The sequence below is a fragment of the Stegostoma tigrinum genome, chromosome 44 (genome assembly GCF_030684315.1).
Source record: "Stegostoma tigrinum isolate sSteTig4 chromosome 44, sSteTig4.hap1, whole genome shotgun sequence".
NCBI classification, from domain to species: domain Eukaryota; kingdom Metazoa; phylum Chordata; class Chondrichthyes; order Orectolobiformes; family Stegostomatidae; genus Stegostoma; species Stegostoma tigrinum.
In genome coordinates, this window is record NC_081397.1 from 5,644,541 (window position 1) to 5,660,983 (window position 16,443).

The window sequence follows — 16,443 nt, forward strand, 5'->3', positions numbered from 1 at the left end:
TCGTCTGTTGTGCAGGTGTCGAAGGACAATGCTTTTCAGGTAACCTTCGTTTCTATTGTCACTGTATCGTGTTCTTCCTCAGCTTTACGCAGCTCTGGATGCTGCAGTGTGTTGTGGCTCACTTGAACAGTGTTTTGGTGCAGCTCCATGAGTAGATATTGGGATGATTGCTATTGTATTTGAGTATCTGATCAGAATGTATTAAAACATGTAATAACTACACTCTCAGGCTCTCCTCACTGAAATTGACGGAGAGCGATTGATAACTAAACATTCACATAGCAAAACAGTGTCATGGACAGACTGATAATTTCAGACACATATTCACCGAGTCAAAACTGACTGACAGAGAATGGCATCGATACTCAGGTACCCGGATAGCAGAAACTGACAGGAACAGGTTGATGATAACACGGACATGTTCATGATACCTCCACTCCCTCATTCCAATTGCATTAACTGAGTGGTACAGATTGATCCCTGCACTCTCACATTCACACAACAGAAAGTGGCAGAGACAGATATATAACTGCATTCATTCACACGGCACAAACTGTGAGGACGAGGTTGTCAACTACGCTCTCATATTTACAGAGCAGAAACTGACAGGTACAAAGTAAATCTGCACTCATACGTCCACAAATCAGAAACTGAAAGGCCCATATGATACCCACACTCTCTGTTTCACACAGCATAAACGGACAATATAAAAACCGAAAGAACTGCGGATGCTCCCCCCGCAGCGGTCGGCAATGCCCTCAACCGTGTCTTCCACATTTCCCGCACCTCATCCCTCACACCCTGCCCCCGCAATGACCGCCAAAACAGAACCCCCTTCATCCTCACATCCCACCCTACCAATCTCTGGATACAACGCATCATCCTCCAGCATTTGTGCCATCTACGATTCAACCCCACCACCAAAGACATTTTTACTACCCCACCCTTGTCTGCTTTCAGATGAGACCACTCTCTCCACAACTCACTTGTCCGCTCCACACTCCCCTCCAACCCCAGCACACCCAACACCTTCCCCTGCAACCGCAGGAAGTGCTACACTTGCCCTCACACCTCCTCCCTAACCCCAATCCCAGGCCCCAAGATGACTTTCCACATCAAGCAGATATTCCCCTGCACATCCGCCAATGTGGTATACTGCATCCACTGTACGCGGTGTGGTTTTCTCTACATTGGCGAAACCAAGCGGAGCCTTGGGGACTGCTTTGCAGAACAGCTCCGCTCGGTTCGCCATAAACAACTACACCTCCCAGTCGCGAACCATTTCAACTCCCCCTCCCATTCCTTAGACAACATGGGCATCCTGCAGTGTCATAATGATCCCACCCGTAGGTTGCAGGAACAGCAACTCATATTCCGCTTGGGAACCCTGCAGCCTCGTGGTATCGATGTGGATTTCACCAGCTTCAAAATCTCCCTTCCCCCCGCTGCATCCCAAACCAGCCCAGCTCGTCCCCACCTGCCTAACCTGTTCTTCCCCTCACCTATCCCGTCTTCCCACCTCAAGCCTCACCTCCATTTCCTACCTCCGAACCTCAGCCTGCCCCCTTGACCAGTCCATCCTCCCCAGACTGACCTATCCCCTCCCTACCTCTCCATCCATGCTCTCCTCTCCACCTACCTTCTCCTCTGTCCATCTTCAGTCCACCTCCCCCTCTCTCCCTATTTATTTCAAAATCCTCTCCCCCTCCCCCTTTTTCTGATGGAGGGTCTCGGCCCAAAACGTCAGCTATTATGCTCCTAAGATGCTGTTTGGCCTGCTGTGGTGATCCAGCCCCACACCTTGTGATCTGCGGAAGCTGTAAATCAGGAACAAAAGCAAAGTTGCTGGAAAAGCTCAGCAGGTCCAGCAGCATCTGTGAGGGAGAAAACAGAGTTAACATTTCAGGTCCGGTGTACAGATCGATAACTAAACTCACGTATTCACATTGAGGAATCTTTGAGCTAGAGACTGATAATCACAGTCATACATTCAGAGAACAGGAACACACAGGCATAGACTGATAACTAACTTCATGTATTAACATAGCAGAAACTGACTCGCATTGATTGGTAACTGCATTCACGTTATCTTGTCAGCTGCAACAAACAGGTACGGATAGATAACTACACTCATACATTCACACCGTAAATACTGACAATGACAAACAGCTTCAGTCCCACCTATTGCATAGCAGAAACTCTCAAGAACAGATTGATAACAAAGTGTGGAGCTGGACGAACACAGCGGGCGAAGCAGCTCCTGAGATGCTGCTTGGCCCGCTGTGTTTATCCAGCTCCACACTTTGTTATCTTGTATTCTCCAGCATCTGCAGTTCCCATTATCACAGGAACAGATTGATAACTGCACTCAAATATTGACACATCAGAAGCTGGCAGGCACTGTTTAATATCCAAACACTCATATTCACATACCAGAAAATGGCAGGTATAAATTGACAACCACACTCACATACACACAGTCGCAGAAACTGACAGTGAAAGAACTGATAACAGCATTCAGACATTCACATCACAGAGCGTGGCAGAAACAGAGTGATAACTAAACTCTCATGTTCTTGTAACAGAAACTGCCATGGATAGACTGAAAATTTATTCATCAAGCAGAACCTGACAGATACAGAGTGATGTGATAATGGGAACTGCAGATGCTGGAGAATCCAAGACAACAAAGTGTGGAGCTGGATGAACACAGCAGGCCAAGCAGCATCTCAGGAGCACAAAAGCTGATGTTTCGGGCTCAGACCCTTCATCAGAGGTGGGGAATGGGGAGATGGAACTGGAAAAAATAGGGAGAGAGGGGGAGGCGGACCGAAGATGGAGAGAAAACAAGATAGGTAGAGAGGAGCATACAGGTGGGGAGGTGGGGAGGGGAAGGTCAGTCCAGGGAAGATGGACAGGTCAAGGAGGCGGGATGAGGTGGTAGGTTGGAAATGGAGATGTGGATTGAGGTGGGAGGAAGGGATGGGTGAGAGGAAGAACAGGTTCGGGAAGCAGAGACAGGCTGGGCTGGTTTTGGGATGCAGTGGGGGGAGGGGAAGAACTGAGCTGGTTTTGGGATGCAGAAGGGGGCCCCCAGAGGATCCGCCTCATCCTCACATACCACCCCACCTACCTCTGGATACAACATATCATCCTCCGACTCTTCCGCCATCTACAATCCGACCCCACCACCCTTGCCATTTTTCCATCCCCACCCTTGTCTCTTTCTGGAGAGACCACTCTCACCGCGACTCCCTTGTCCGCTCCACACTCCCCTCCAACCACACCACACCCGACACCTTCCCCTGCAACCACACAAAGTGCTACACTTGCCCCACACACCTCCGCCACCCCCATCCCAGGCCCCAGGACCTTCCATATCAAACAGATGTTCACCTGCACATCTGCCAATGTGGTATATTGTATCCATTGAACCCAGTGTGGCTTGCTCTACATTGGGGAAACCAAGCGGAGGCTTGGGCCGCCCTTTGCAGAACACCTCCACTCAGTTCGCAACAAACAACTGCACCTCCCAGTCGCGAAACATTTCAGCTCCCCCTCCCATTCCTCAGACGACATGTCCATCATGGGCTTCCTGCAGTGCCACAGTGATGCCACCCGAAGGTTGCAGGAACAGCAACTCATATTCCGCTTGGGAACCGTGCAGCCCAATGGTAGCAACGTGGACTTCACAATCTTCAAAATCTCCCCTTCCCCTACTGCTTCCCAAAACCAGCCCAGTTCTTCCCCTCCCCCCACTGCATCACAAAACCAGCCCAACCTGTCTCTGCTTCCCTAACCTGTTCTTCCTCTCACCGATCAATTCCTCCCATCTCGAGCCGCACCTCCATTTCCTACCGACCACCTCAAACCGCCTCCTTGACCTGTCCATCTTCCCTGGACTGACCTATCCCCTCCCTACCTCCCCACCTATACTCTCCTTTATACCTATCTTCTTTTCTCTCCATCTTCGGTCCACCTCCCCCTCTCGCCCTATTTATTCCAGTTCCCTCTCCTCATCCCTCTCTCTGATGAAGGGTCTAGGCCCGAAACATCAGCTTTTGTGCTCCTGAGATACAGTGATAACTGCTGCCAAACATTCGCAGAGCACGTATAAAAATAAACAGATTGTTAACTAAACACCCATTTTCACAAGACAGAAGACTGATGGGGAAAAATTAGTACATCCTCTCATAATTTCACACATCAAAGACTGATATGGACGGAATGATAACTACAATTACACATTCATGCAACAGAATCTTTCAGGAATGTACTGATAATTGTACAAACAAACTCACTTAGGAGAAACTGACAGTCACAGATTTAAAACCACACTCTCTTTTTCACAAACTAAAAACTGGCAGGTCCAGTGTGACAACTGAACTCAAATAGTCACAGAACAAAGTCTCCCAGGTACATTGTGACAACTACATTCTCACACTTGCCTAACAGAAACTAAACTCGCATATTGACAGAGCAGAAATTGGCATGTGCAGACTAATGCCTGCACTCTTATATTGATACCACCGAATGGACATGTAGGTACGAGCAACAACACTCATGCATTTTCTTGGAGAAACTGTCAGGCATGGATTGAGAACTGCACCCACACATTCACAGAGCACAGATTGAAAGGTACAGACTCATAATGCCACTCTTTTGGACAACAGAAATGACAGAGGTAGATGACCTGAAATATCAAGCGACATTGAAGATCTGGTCAGGAAAGGGAAGAAGGCAGACATTGGGTTTAAACTATCAGGTTCAAGTGAATCCCTAGATAACTATAAAAAGTGGAGAAGCACACAAGAGGGAAATCAGAAGCGCAAAAAGATGTCATGAAATGGATCTGGCAGAAAAGGTTACAGATAATCCCCAGAGGCTGCATAGTTATCATAAGAGTAAAAGGTTGGCTGGGGAGAGGAGGACCCATTTAAGATCAGGATGGTGGTCCATGTGTGGAGCCATAGCAGAAGGGGAGAATTTTTAATGAATATTTCTCCTCAGTGTTTGCTGAGGAGAGAATCATGGATGCTAAGAAAATGAGATTAATTCCCTACAGTGTGGAAACAGGCCCCTCGGCTCAGCAAGCCGACACCACCCCTTCAAGCTTCCCACCCAGACCCATCTCCCTATAACCCACACACCCCGAACACTACAGGCAATTTAGCATGTCCGATCCACCTGACCTGCACATCTTTGGGCTGTGGGAGGGAACCGGAGCACCCGGAGGAAACCCACGCAGACACAGGGAGAATGTGTAAACTCCACACAGACAGTCGCCCGAGGCTGGATTCGAATCTGGGTCCCTGGTGCTGTGAGGCTGCAGTGCTAACCACTGTGCCACCCTATAATCCCTAGAAGAAATAAGGGAAGGAAGTAGAGATATTTTGGACTGCATCTGTATGAACAGAAAGGGTGTCTTTGCAGCCTTAGATCATATTAAATTGGATGAATTTCCGAGTTCTGATAGTGTCCATCTCGGATTTTGTGGGAAGCCAGGAAAGAAATTGCAGAGGCCCTTCCTTTGCAGAGATTTTAGCTTCATTTTTAGCCACTGGCAAGGTTCCAGAAGACTGGAGGGTGGCTAAAGTTGTTACATTGTTTATGAAAGGGAGGAAAGACAAGCCAGGGAACTTCCAGCCAGTGATCCGAACACCAGCAGTAAGCAAGTTATTGGAAAGGATGCTGAGTGACAGGATCAATGAACATTTGGATAGTCAAGGTATGATTACGGATAGTCGGCATGGATTTGTGTGCGGAAAGGCACATGTGACAAATCTTTGAGTTTTTCAAAGAAGTAACCAAGTGGATAGATGAGGAGAGGGCAGTGGATGTAGTCTGTATGGACTTTAGTAAGGCTTTTGACAAGGTCCTGCATGCAGACTCGTAATGAAGGTTAGGTTGCAAGGGATCTAGGGACAGCTAGCTAATTTGATTCAAAAATGGCTCGATGGTAGAAAGCAGAGTGTGATGGTTGAAGCTTGTTTCTCGGACTGGAGGCCTGTGACTCGTGGTGTGCCACAGGGGTTTGTGCTGTGACCTTTGTTGGGCACCTCGGTGTCTCAGTGGCTAGCACCGGGGATCCGGGTTCAATTCCATCCTCAGGCGATTATCTGTGTGGAGCTTGCAAATTCACTCTGTGTCTGCATGATGTTCCTCCAGGTGCTCCGGTTTCCTCCCACAGTTCAAAGATGTGCAGGCTCGGTGGGTTGACTATGGGAACTTTGCCGTAGTGTTCAGTGATGTGTTCGTTGGGTGAGTTATAGCAGGATGGATCTGGGTGGGATGCTTGGAGTGTCAGCATGGACTTGTTGGGCCAAAGGGCCTATTTCCACACAGTAGGGATTCGATGATTGTGTGATAAGTGGCCTTGATGTGAATGTACAAGGCATGATTCGGATGTTTTCCAATATACAAAATTAAGATGTAGTTTTGAAAGTCAGGAAGGTTTATCAAGAAAACAGAGGGATTTAAGAAGGACCTTGCGGAGTGGTGCACATGTGGAATCAGCTGCCAGAGAAAGTTGTTGAGGCAGATGCAATTGCAGCATTTAAAAAAGGGTAGGTTTTAGAGGGATATGGACCAAATGTGGGCAATTGGAATGAGCTGAGAGGGCACCATGATCAGCATGAACCAGTTTGGGCTGAAGGGCCTTTGTCCATGCTGCATGACTGCCTGACCTCAGACTACAACAGGACCTTGATCGAGAGGACCAATGGGCTATGGAGTGGCAGCTGCGGTTTCATCCTGACAAATGTGAGGTGCTACATTTTGTAACAGAAAATCGGGGCAAGACTTGCACACTTCATGGTCAATTCTCGGGAAGTGTTGCCAGACTAAGTGGCCATGGAATGCAGGCTCATAGCATCTTGAAAGTGGAATTCCAGGGAGACAGGGCAGTGAAGAAGGTGTTTGATACTATTGCCTTTATTGGTTAGTGCATTCAGTGTATATTGAGGATTGGGAGGTGATGTTGTGACTGTACAGAAGATTGATTAGACTACTTTTGAAATACTGCATTCAGTTCTGGTGCCCCCCTTGCAATAGGGAAGGTGTTGTTAAACTTGAAAGAGTCAGAAACATGTTTAAAAGGATGTTGCCACAGTTGGAAAGTTTGAGTTTCAGGGAGAGACTGAATAGACAGGGCTTATTGAGGCTTGTTTTGCAGCTTGTTTTCCATGGAGTGTCTGAGGCTGGGTGGTGATTGTATAGAAGATACAAAAATTAAGAGGGGCATGGAGAGCATGAATAATCACGTTCTTATGCACAAGGGATAGGAGTCCAAAACTAGAGGGCATGGGTTTTGGATGAGAGAATCACGATTTGAAAGGAACTGAAGGTGGGCAATGTTTGCTCACAGAGTGTGGTGTGGAATTGCAGTGAACTGCCAGAGGAAGTGGTGGAGTTGAGTACAGCTACAACATTTAAATGACATCTGGGCGGGTGTATGAATAGAAAGGGCTTCGAGTGATGTGGGCCAAATGCTGGCAAATAGGACTAGATTAATTGAGGATATCTGGTTGCCATGGATGAGGTGGACCCACGAGTGTTGTATATCTTTATGACAGTATGACAGGAACAGACTGTGAGAGAGTAATAACCATCCACACTGCGTGAAAAGCGTCAGATGGATAACTGCACTCCCATTTTCATATCGCAGAGACTGACAGATATTCGACAACTATCCCTCATTAAACATCAAGCTCTGAACACAATACTGCTCATAGTGTAATGCAGAAACTACAGAGAGTGATGAAACAAAATAATATGTCATACATGAAAGGTTGCTTTGAGCAGATAAATACATTGTCGCAATTAAAAACTCTCAGGTACTGTGTTCACAATATCAATAAATGACAATAACGAGTTAAATGTAGAGTGATCCGGGTACAAAATTTCGGCTTGTGTTTCACTTTTCGTTGCATATCCTGACAGATCCCCGTTGTGTCCCACACTAACCAATCACATCCTCTGAGATTCTTGTAAACTGTCCAATCATGAACAAGACCTCCCCAATCCCTCATTAGCATTGCTGACGCCAGCAGCCTATAAAAAGCGAGCTCCGCGCCCACTTTCCCTTATTCTGTGTCTGACAGTGACCGTCGCTATGGCAGATGAGAAGAAATCGCAGGCAACTTCCAAGAAAGGCGCGAAGAAAATCATCAAGAAGGCGCCGGGGAAAAGCGGCAAGAAAAGGAGCCGACGCAGGAAAGAAAGTTACTCCATCTACATCTACAAAGTGATGAAGCAGGTTCACCCCGACACCGGCATCTCCTCCAGGGCCATGAGCATCATGAACTCGTTCGTCAACGATATTTTCGAGCGTATCGCAGGGGAGGCTTCCCGCCTGGCCCATTACAACAAGCGCAGCACCATCAGCTCCCGGGAGATCCAGACCGCCGTGCGGCTGCTGCTGCCCGGGGAGCTGGCCAAGCACGCCGTGTCGGAGGGTACAAAGGCGGTGACCAAGTACACCAGCTCCAAGTGAGACACCTCGCTGCTGAAAGCAGACACCAATCCAAAACCCAACGGCTCTTTTAAGAGCCACCCACAACTGCACTGAGGCAGCTGAACCGTTTTAACTTGGATAGTCGATGCTAGAGAATCTGAGACAACAAGGTGTGGGGCTGGGTAAACACAGCAAGCAGAGCAGCGTCAGAGGAGCAGGAATGTTGACATTTCGGGGCGAGACCCTTCTTAAGAAATTAGGTTTTAACTTTGTGGTTTATTCTGGGTCTGTATAATTTATGTCCCTAAGCTTTGTGTTTCGTTTTCAATAAATTTTGTTAAAAAAAATTCGTGTGATCCCTGACCCTCTGCCCTTTATTCTCGGTTGCGTAGTTCCCTGACTGTTTTCCCTGCCTGTATAGAGAGCATACTTTTCGTCCCGGAGTCATTTTTTCTGCACCTTCTATGTTTTCCAGTTACTCTGTAACCCTTGATCAGCGCAAAAGCTACAGTGCCCCGTGGGTTATGAAACACGAGTTTCACCGCCGGAATGAAAAGTAACTGTTCTAGTCCCACGAATAGATTTTGAAATTTACTTGTCCTTTTCTTTCATTAACTTTTCCAAGCGCCACTGAGACTTCGTCTGATGTTTGCAGAGCACTGCAAATGAGGCCCTCAGCTGTCGATAAGGGGCTTTCAAACTGAACTGAGATAAAACCAGATTAACTGCTGGATTGCCATATCAAGTGTGAAACTGTGGTTGAAGTCTGATCAAGGACAATAGGGACGGCACTTTAAACTAAAGTTTCACCGCTCTCTCCGGCAAGAAGGTTATGTGAGTTTTTCCTAAATATTTCAGGGTGCACTTGCAATATGAAAAATGAATTAAATTCGATGAAAAATTAAATTATTCATTCCTCTTTGTAAAACTTCTTTTTCCTATTTCGGACATGTTGGAGGGTTTTGTCGCTGTGGGTAATGAGCCCTAAATTTCTCCCGTGGTAACGAAAGCAAATGACCCCGAATTTGAGACCCACGAAGAGTAGTATCGTGCGATTTCTGTTTTGTTTCAATTCCCAAATCTCGACGTGAAGTTCTCCGAATTTATTTTCAGAATGCAGTATGTGGGGCTTGCTGTTCTCGAGAAGAGGCTTTCAAAATGAACCGAGATTAACAGGGAAGTCTGATCTAGCACAATAATTACAAAATTTCCCGAAGTCGGTGTTACTCACTGAGTGAGAACGAGAGGTTATGTCAAGGATCAATTTGTAATCTGAAAGGAAATTAAATCGTAAGCATTCACGTAAAGCGTCTTCCTCGTATTGCCCATGTTGGCGGGCTTTTCAAATCGGAAACAAAACGGTGGATGATTTGGCGCCGGTATTTTCCTACGGTTTCCACGCAGAGGAATTTTGTTTTATTTTCAATTCTCCCCGCGGGTTCTGTCCAGTTTTGCAGAAAGCTATAAATGAGGCTTTCTGCTGTCGGTGGGAACATTTCAAAGTGAACCGAGATGAAAGCAGAACAGCTGCCGGACTGGCATCGCAAAAGGAGAAATATTGTTGATCTCGTGCAGTAGGGAGCGCGATTGTAAAATGTTGTTTAAAGCAGTAATGCGCTCAACGGGAAAGAAATTGTTGTGTGATACTTTTATCATTATATCCACTATCGGCATTATATGCTGATCTGAAATAAAATAAATCTGTGCAGAGACTTACTTCGGGCGGGCTCTTTTTTCTACCGTCTGCTCATTCTTAAGTATAAAAAAAATCAGAAACACATCGATTCACTGAGGCCTGGGAATCAGAGAGAGATTGTGTGAAGTATACAGGTGTATTCTAACAGTAAATTATCTGAAATATGAACGTATTCTTCTTTGTAAAACTTCTTCCAGTTTTGTACATATTGGCGGGCTTTCCGAGTTTGAAAGAAAGCGGTTGATGATTTGGCGCCGGGATGTTCCCGCCTCCTCTCCGGGCCCTCTCCGGATTGGTGAGGGAAGCAGATATCTGATTGGGAATGGAAACGACATTAGGAGATACCGAACAATGTGACCAATCAGCAATGGCCGCACCCCCATTCCTCCCGAAGGTATAAGAGGGCGGGATGGGGCCACATTGCAGCATTCTCTGTAAAAGTGTTTGTGAGGTTGTGGCAATGTCTGGCAGAGGAAAGGGCAGTGGAGGGAAAGCTCGCTCGAAGGCCAAGTCCCGGTCGTCCCGGGCTGGCCTGCAGTTCCCGGTGGGCCGTGTTCACAGGCTCCTGAGAAAGGGTAACTATGCTGAGCGTGTGGGTGCCGGAGCGCCGGTCTATCTGGCTGCGGTGCTCGAGTACCTGACGGCTGAAATCCTCGAGCTGGCCGGTAACGCGGCCCGGGACAACAAGAAGACCCGCATCATCCCCAGGCACCTCCAGCTGGCCGTGCGCAACGACGAGGAGCTCAACAAGCTGCTGGGAGGGGTGACCATCGCTCAGGGCGGGGTGCTGCCTAATATCCAGGCCGTGCTGCTGCCCAAGAAAACCGCCGCAGGGGGCTCCGCTAAAAAGTGAAGAGGCCGTTCTTGAATTTGCAAACACAAAGGCTCTTTTAAGAGCCACCCACAACATCAGTGAAAAGCAACTAGACCGTCACTGCTGGCTAATTAACTTTCATGTTATGTTCCAGCACGGTCCTTTAAATGAGCAAAAATAATCCCTTTTGTTTTCTCCTTGAGAGACAACACTAAAACAGCTGCCGGACGGTACGAATAAAGTTGGAGGTTTTGCTACAGGGACAGCGACTTCAAACAGTGACTCAAAGGGGCATTCCCATCAATACGCTGATAGGGAAATAGAGACATGGAATAGCTCTGCGCCAGAAAGAGGCCATGCGAGACTGACCCGACCCTCCTCAGTTGGTCGAACGAATCCCCTAGTGGGAGATTGCGCAAAATTTCGAGTGCACGAACAAAAATATAAAAATAGTTTCTATGTTGTGGTGGGTTTTGAAATTGGCGATTGTTCCCCACCATCCTCCTCCGCCAAGTTGTTACAGCTGGGGAAACGCCAAGGGAAGCAATTCGCACACAGAGGCGTTTCAATTGAAAATTATAAATTATAAAACGTGGAGTGCAGTACTTGAATTTGTTGCGATTAGTGAAAGCGTATAAATCTGATTGCCCCGAGTTGCGTCCTGTCTTTAAGATGAATTAGTGCATCTCAGACACATTAAGTTTCTGTAAGAGCTGTTGCATTGAGACAACATCAATAGCATTAACTAAAGTCCATAGTGCCTGACGATTGCTGCTCTCTCTGTATAGTGTAGTGGCTCTGAAAAGAGCCGTTGTTTCTCGGGGTGAATGTGCAGGATCGGGCACGCTCTTTTTAGGCGCGCTCCCCGCGGATCCGGCGGGCCAGCTGGATGTCTTTGGGCATGATGGTAACCCGCTTGGCGTGGATGGCACACAGGTTGGTGTCCTCAAACAGCCCCACCAGGTAAGCCTCGCTGGCCTCCTGCAGGGCCATCACGGCCGAGCTCTGGAAGCGCAGGTCGGTCTTGAAGTCCTGAGCGATCTCCCGCACCAGGCGCTGGAACGGCAGTTTGCGGATCAGCAGCTCGGTGGATTTCTGGTAGCGGCGGATCTCCCGCAGAGCCACCGTGCCGGGCCTGTAGCGATGAGGCTTCTTCACTCCGCCCGTGGCCGGAGCGCTCTTGCGGGCCGCTTTGGTCGCCAGCTGCTTACGGGGAGCTTTTCCTCCGGTGGATTTGCGCGCTGTCTGCTTGGTTCTGGCCATTCTCTGTGTAATACACACAGGCCGCTGCTATCAATGATGATCCTGCTGCGGCGCTGCCTATTTAAGGGAATGGAGAGCCCGCCCTAGAACTGGGATTGGATACAGCCCCGTCCCTCAACCCCCTGAGAAACAGCCGCTGAAGGACAGAAAAGGCAGCAAAATAGTTGTTGGAGGCTGATTGGTTAAGTTGAAATGACAGTTGGTCAATTTCAAATCGCCCGCCGATTTCAGCCTGAGCTGAAGTAATTTTAAAACGAGAAGTCCCATGTGTCTGCAACTAAGGTTATATCTTATGCTTTACAAAATTTTATTGTGAACCTAACTTGCAGTCAGCGCGGAGAGGGCTCTGAATCATTTCCTGATGTGTCTCTGACAGGCAGTTCGAATGAACTCGCCACTAAAACATCAGCACAGCTACCAGAATCAAACTGAACAAAGTATCATTCCTGGAAGCGTCAATGAAGTACAAACACTGCAATATGCAATTAGCGCCTGGGCCCAAAATTCCGGACAGAGCAAATTATTATTCATGGTATGGACAACTGGTAGTATTACTGATAGACTGGTATTCACAAGAAAGGGCATAACCAGCTGCAGAACAGTATCGTCTCGAATGGCGTGAAACCTCTATCTGTAGTGCAGGGATACCTTGGTTAGAAAACACTTTTCTGCATACAGTATAATTTCACAATCCGCGCTCTCTCTCCTGCAACGCGCGGCACGAAGTTAATATATTTCCTGAAAGGATTGGTTCAAAATTAAAAGTCGCTGCAACAGCCCTATGTGTTGCCTTTCCCCGTCCTCAGGTCTCCGCTCTCAATCGGAGGGTTTGGGTGGCTCTGAAAAGAGCCTTTGGGTTCGCTGGAAAAGGGACGAGTTGCTCAGCCGCCGAATCCATAGAGAGTGCGGCCCTGGCGTTTCAGAGCGTACACCACGTCCATGGCAGTGACCGTCTTGCGCTTGGCGTGCTCAGTGTAGGTCACCGCATCCCTGATCACATTCTCCAGGAAAACCTTCAGCACCCCGCGGGTCTCCTCGTAGATCAAGCCCGAGATGCGCTTGACCCCGCCACGGCGAGCCAGGCGCCGGATGGCTGGTTTCGTGATGCCCTGAATGTTATCACGGAGCACTTTGCGGTGCCGCTTCGCCCCGCCTTTTCCCAGGCCTTTGCCTCCTTTGCCTCTCCCAGACATCACGCTTCTTCACTGCAATCGCTGCCGAGTGAGAGCCGAGCTGCCTCACCTTCCTTCTTTATACAGCCCGCCCCGACCTGACTGAGAAAGAGCTGACAGAGAGGGAGAGGCGGCCCGGGCAGGAAACTAAGTGACAGACAGAGAAATGTCCAGCTCCGCCTCCAGCTACGACTCAAGCTTCATGTTCGAAGATAAAAAACGTGGAACTTTTAAAAGCAGTTGTGATACAATTAAACGCTCATGTGCCGGCCTTTCTTTCAGGAGACAGCATGTCAGCTTCCATTTCAAAGATAGCAGAAACTGCAGATGCTGTAGAATACGACAGTGTCAGTTTCCATTGCTCCAGCTGAATCACACAAAATCAATTCTTGAGGGCTGTGTTATGAAGCGGGGTTTCTGCGCCAGTGTTACTCTCTCCCTGAATGTGTAAAATAGAAACGGACAGGAACTGAAACTGACTTTTCCACAGCCATGATAACAAAGTGTGGGGCTGGATGAACACAGCTGGCCAAGCAGCATCTTAGGAGCACAAAAGCTGATATTTCGGGCCGAGACTCTTCATCCAGCCAATATCACTTTCCACAGCCATATCACATTCCTCAGTGACTGCCTCCGGCTCAGACTCACACCACGTGGATTCCAACTCAAGTTTCATCCCTCATGTTTTGAATCCTCCTCGGATCATAGATATCACCATGATGTTCAACGTTCCACGGACGGCAGCTCTGGCCACATTCTGAGATCCGCCCTCAATGCGATGCGGCGGCACATGCATACTCTCAACCTCTCTCTCCAACAGCATCGTAACACACTGGCTCAGAGCTGTACCAGTCCTCAGTTCCACTTCATCCTCCGGCTCATTCGTCAGACTAACAAGGAATTTTTTTTCTTGTCCGATCAGGCAATCAGGCCCACAAGATGCATCAACTCAAAAATACCAATGGCTGTCTGGAACCTACCGCTCCTTCCCTTCCCTCTGACTCTATCCCTTCCCACAAACACCCCACATCATGTCCGGTATTGGCCATCCCTCCTAACCTTCTGCTCTCTGATGCTGAACGCTCTGTACTCAGCAAAGGCCTCAGCTTTATCTCTCTGCATCCAGTTCTGAGGAAGGGTCATCGGACCTGAAATGTTCACTTTTTTCCCCTCCATAGATGCTGCCAAATCTGCTGAGCATTTCCAGTAACTTTGTTTTTGTTCCTGAACTGCAAGTGCACCCGAACTGATGGTCAGTAAAAATGAGAGGGGGTGTCCTCACACTGATTCATTGTAGAATGTGCGAGAGGAACTGGTGTAAATGGAGCCAAGAAAGCGTGCTTTGAGTAATTCAAATTAATTAATGCCTACGTCTCCACTCGGAACCAGGACAGGGACCCTTTGAGCCGGGCTCAGCTCTTTCCTGAGAGATATCGGTGTCTCTGACAGGAGCCTTTGGGTTCAGATGGTTACATGTTGCACCTATGGGTTCATTTCTTTGCTGCTTTCTTGGTCACTTTCACTATCAGCTTGGCCTTCACTTTAGTGAACCTTTCCAATGTTTTCAATTGTATTTGCTCCTCCTGCTCTGACAGTGAACATTACAAAATCAATCCCAGCGGAGATCAGCTGTTCTCCACTAAACATAGACACACAGACCGTGCAGTTTCTCAGCATGGGGAGATGTAGCTAACCTCTAGTCAAAGTGAGTGTGTGCCTGGGCAGACTTTCCGAGAGGAGAAGGAACATTGACTGCTTTGCTGTAATACAGGAGTATTGTTCTCAGGGTCAGTGCAACATGTCCAATTCTGTTCACGATCACACATTAATCGATACAATACCATAGAGATTTGGGATTGTAGTGGGGATTGTTGTGATGGAACTTGCTGTTAGGGTGGATGGAGGCTATATCAAGCCTGATCAGTGTGTGAGTGTAAAACTGCATCACAGAGACGTGCAGTAAGGCATCCTTTGACTTGGGCCTCAGCATCATTGTATCCTCCACTATCAACATCCTGGAAGCTACCATGAACCACAAGCTGAACTGGACTCACCCAATAAATGCAGTGGCAACAAGAGCAGGTCTAAGGCTATGGATACTGCAGCAAGTAACTTACCTCCTGATTTCTCAAACCTGTCCAAAATCTCCAACATTTAAGTCATGTGTTAGTGCTGCTCCAATTGCACACGGCAAGCGAGATACTATCCATGAAAAAGCTGCTCCTGTTTAATTGGTACCACATTCACAAACATCCACTCTCTCAAACATAAAATTAGACAGCACCTTCCAAACCCACAACTACTTCCACCTTGAAAGACAACAGCAGCAGGTTCACGGGAACAGCATGATCTGCAAGATCTTCTCCAAGCCACTCACCATCCTGACTTGGAAATATATTGGCCATTCAGCCTGTGTCAATCCGTGAAAATCCTGCAATTCCCTTACTACCGGCAATGTGGGTCGACCTACAGAGCAGAGATTCAATGGTTCAGGAAGGCAGTTCACTACCACCTTCTGACGCGCATTTCAGGAGGGCCAATCAATGCTCAGACCAGTCAGTGATGCCCACACCCGGCATTTTTTTTTCTTTGAAAAGTCTGCATCATTCTTGCCCAGTAACAAAGACTGTCCAAATTCTCTTAAAACATCCAGTTGTGAAACAAAGCATAGACTGGCTCATCATTTTGAAGAGCATCTATGTACTGCTTGCAAAAAAGACCTTGAAATTCCTGTTGCCTGACACTTTAATACACCACCTCGTTCCCAGTCCAACATCTCTGTCTTTCTGTAGAGTTCCATTGAAGCTCAACACAAGCTAGAAGAACAACACCTCATCTTCCACTTGGGGACCCTGCAGCCCTCCAGACTTAATATCGAGATGAATAATTTTTGTGCCCAAACTCTACCCCTCACAATGCCTTGTTACCACATACCCTGCCATTATCCACCACCTACTGTCAGTCACTAATAGTCCCCATTAACTACTATTTAACCTCCCAGCCTGATCGTCAACAACTCTGACCAAATGTTCTTCTCTCTGTT

At 47.8% G+C, this 16,443-nt stretch overlaps 3 protein-coding genes across 3 annotated transcripts; 2 read left to right on the top strand and 1 right to left on the bottom strand.

The window, feature by feature from the left end:
- Window positions 1-8,072: 8,072 nt before the first annotated feature.
- LOC132207305 (late histone H2B.L4-like) lies at window positions 8,073-9,769 on the top strand. The gene has a single exon (XM_059642516.1). The coding sequence runs from the start codon at window positions 8,114-8,116 to the stop codon at window positions 8,492-8,494; it is 381 nt and encodes a 126-aa protein (XP_059498499.1). The 5' UTR covers window positions 8,073-8,113; the 3' UTR covers window positions 8,495-9,769.
- Window positions 9,770-10,584: 815 nt separating this feature from the next.
- Window positions 10,585-11,004, top strand: LOC132207312 (late histone H2A.2.2-like). The gene has a single exon (XM_059642528.1). The coding sequence runs from the start codon at window positions 10,612-10,614 to the stop codon at window positions 11,002-11,004; it is 393 nt and encodes a 130-aa protein (XP_059498511.1). The 5' UTR covers window positions 10,585-10,611.
- Window positions 11,005-13,109: 2,105 nt separating this feature from the next.
- On the bottom strand, window positions 13,110-13,421 carry LOC132207308 (histone H4). Its single transcript, XM_059642519.1, has one exon. The coding sequence runs from the start codon at window positions 13,419-13,421 to the stop codon at window positions 13,110-13,112; it is 312 nt and encodes a 103-aa protein (XP_059498502.1).
- Between the last annotated feature and the right edge of the window lie 3,022 nt (window positions 13,422-16,443).

Bases quoted from the DNA above. Each gene is read 5' to 3' on its own strand.
- LOC132207305 (XM_059642516.1), top strand. From the start codon at position 8,114: ATGGCAGATGAGAAGAAATCGCAGGCAACTTCCAAGAAAGGCGCGAAG.
- LOC132207312 (XM_059642528.1), top strand. From the start codon at position 10,612: ATGTCTGGCAGAGGAAAGGGCAGTGGAGGGAAAGCTCGCTCGAAGGCC.
- LOC132207308 (XM_059642519.1), bottom strand. From the start codon at position 13,421: ATGTCTGGGAGAGGCAAAGGAGGCAAAGGCCTGGGAAAAGGCGGGGCG.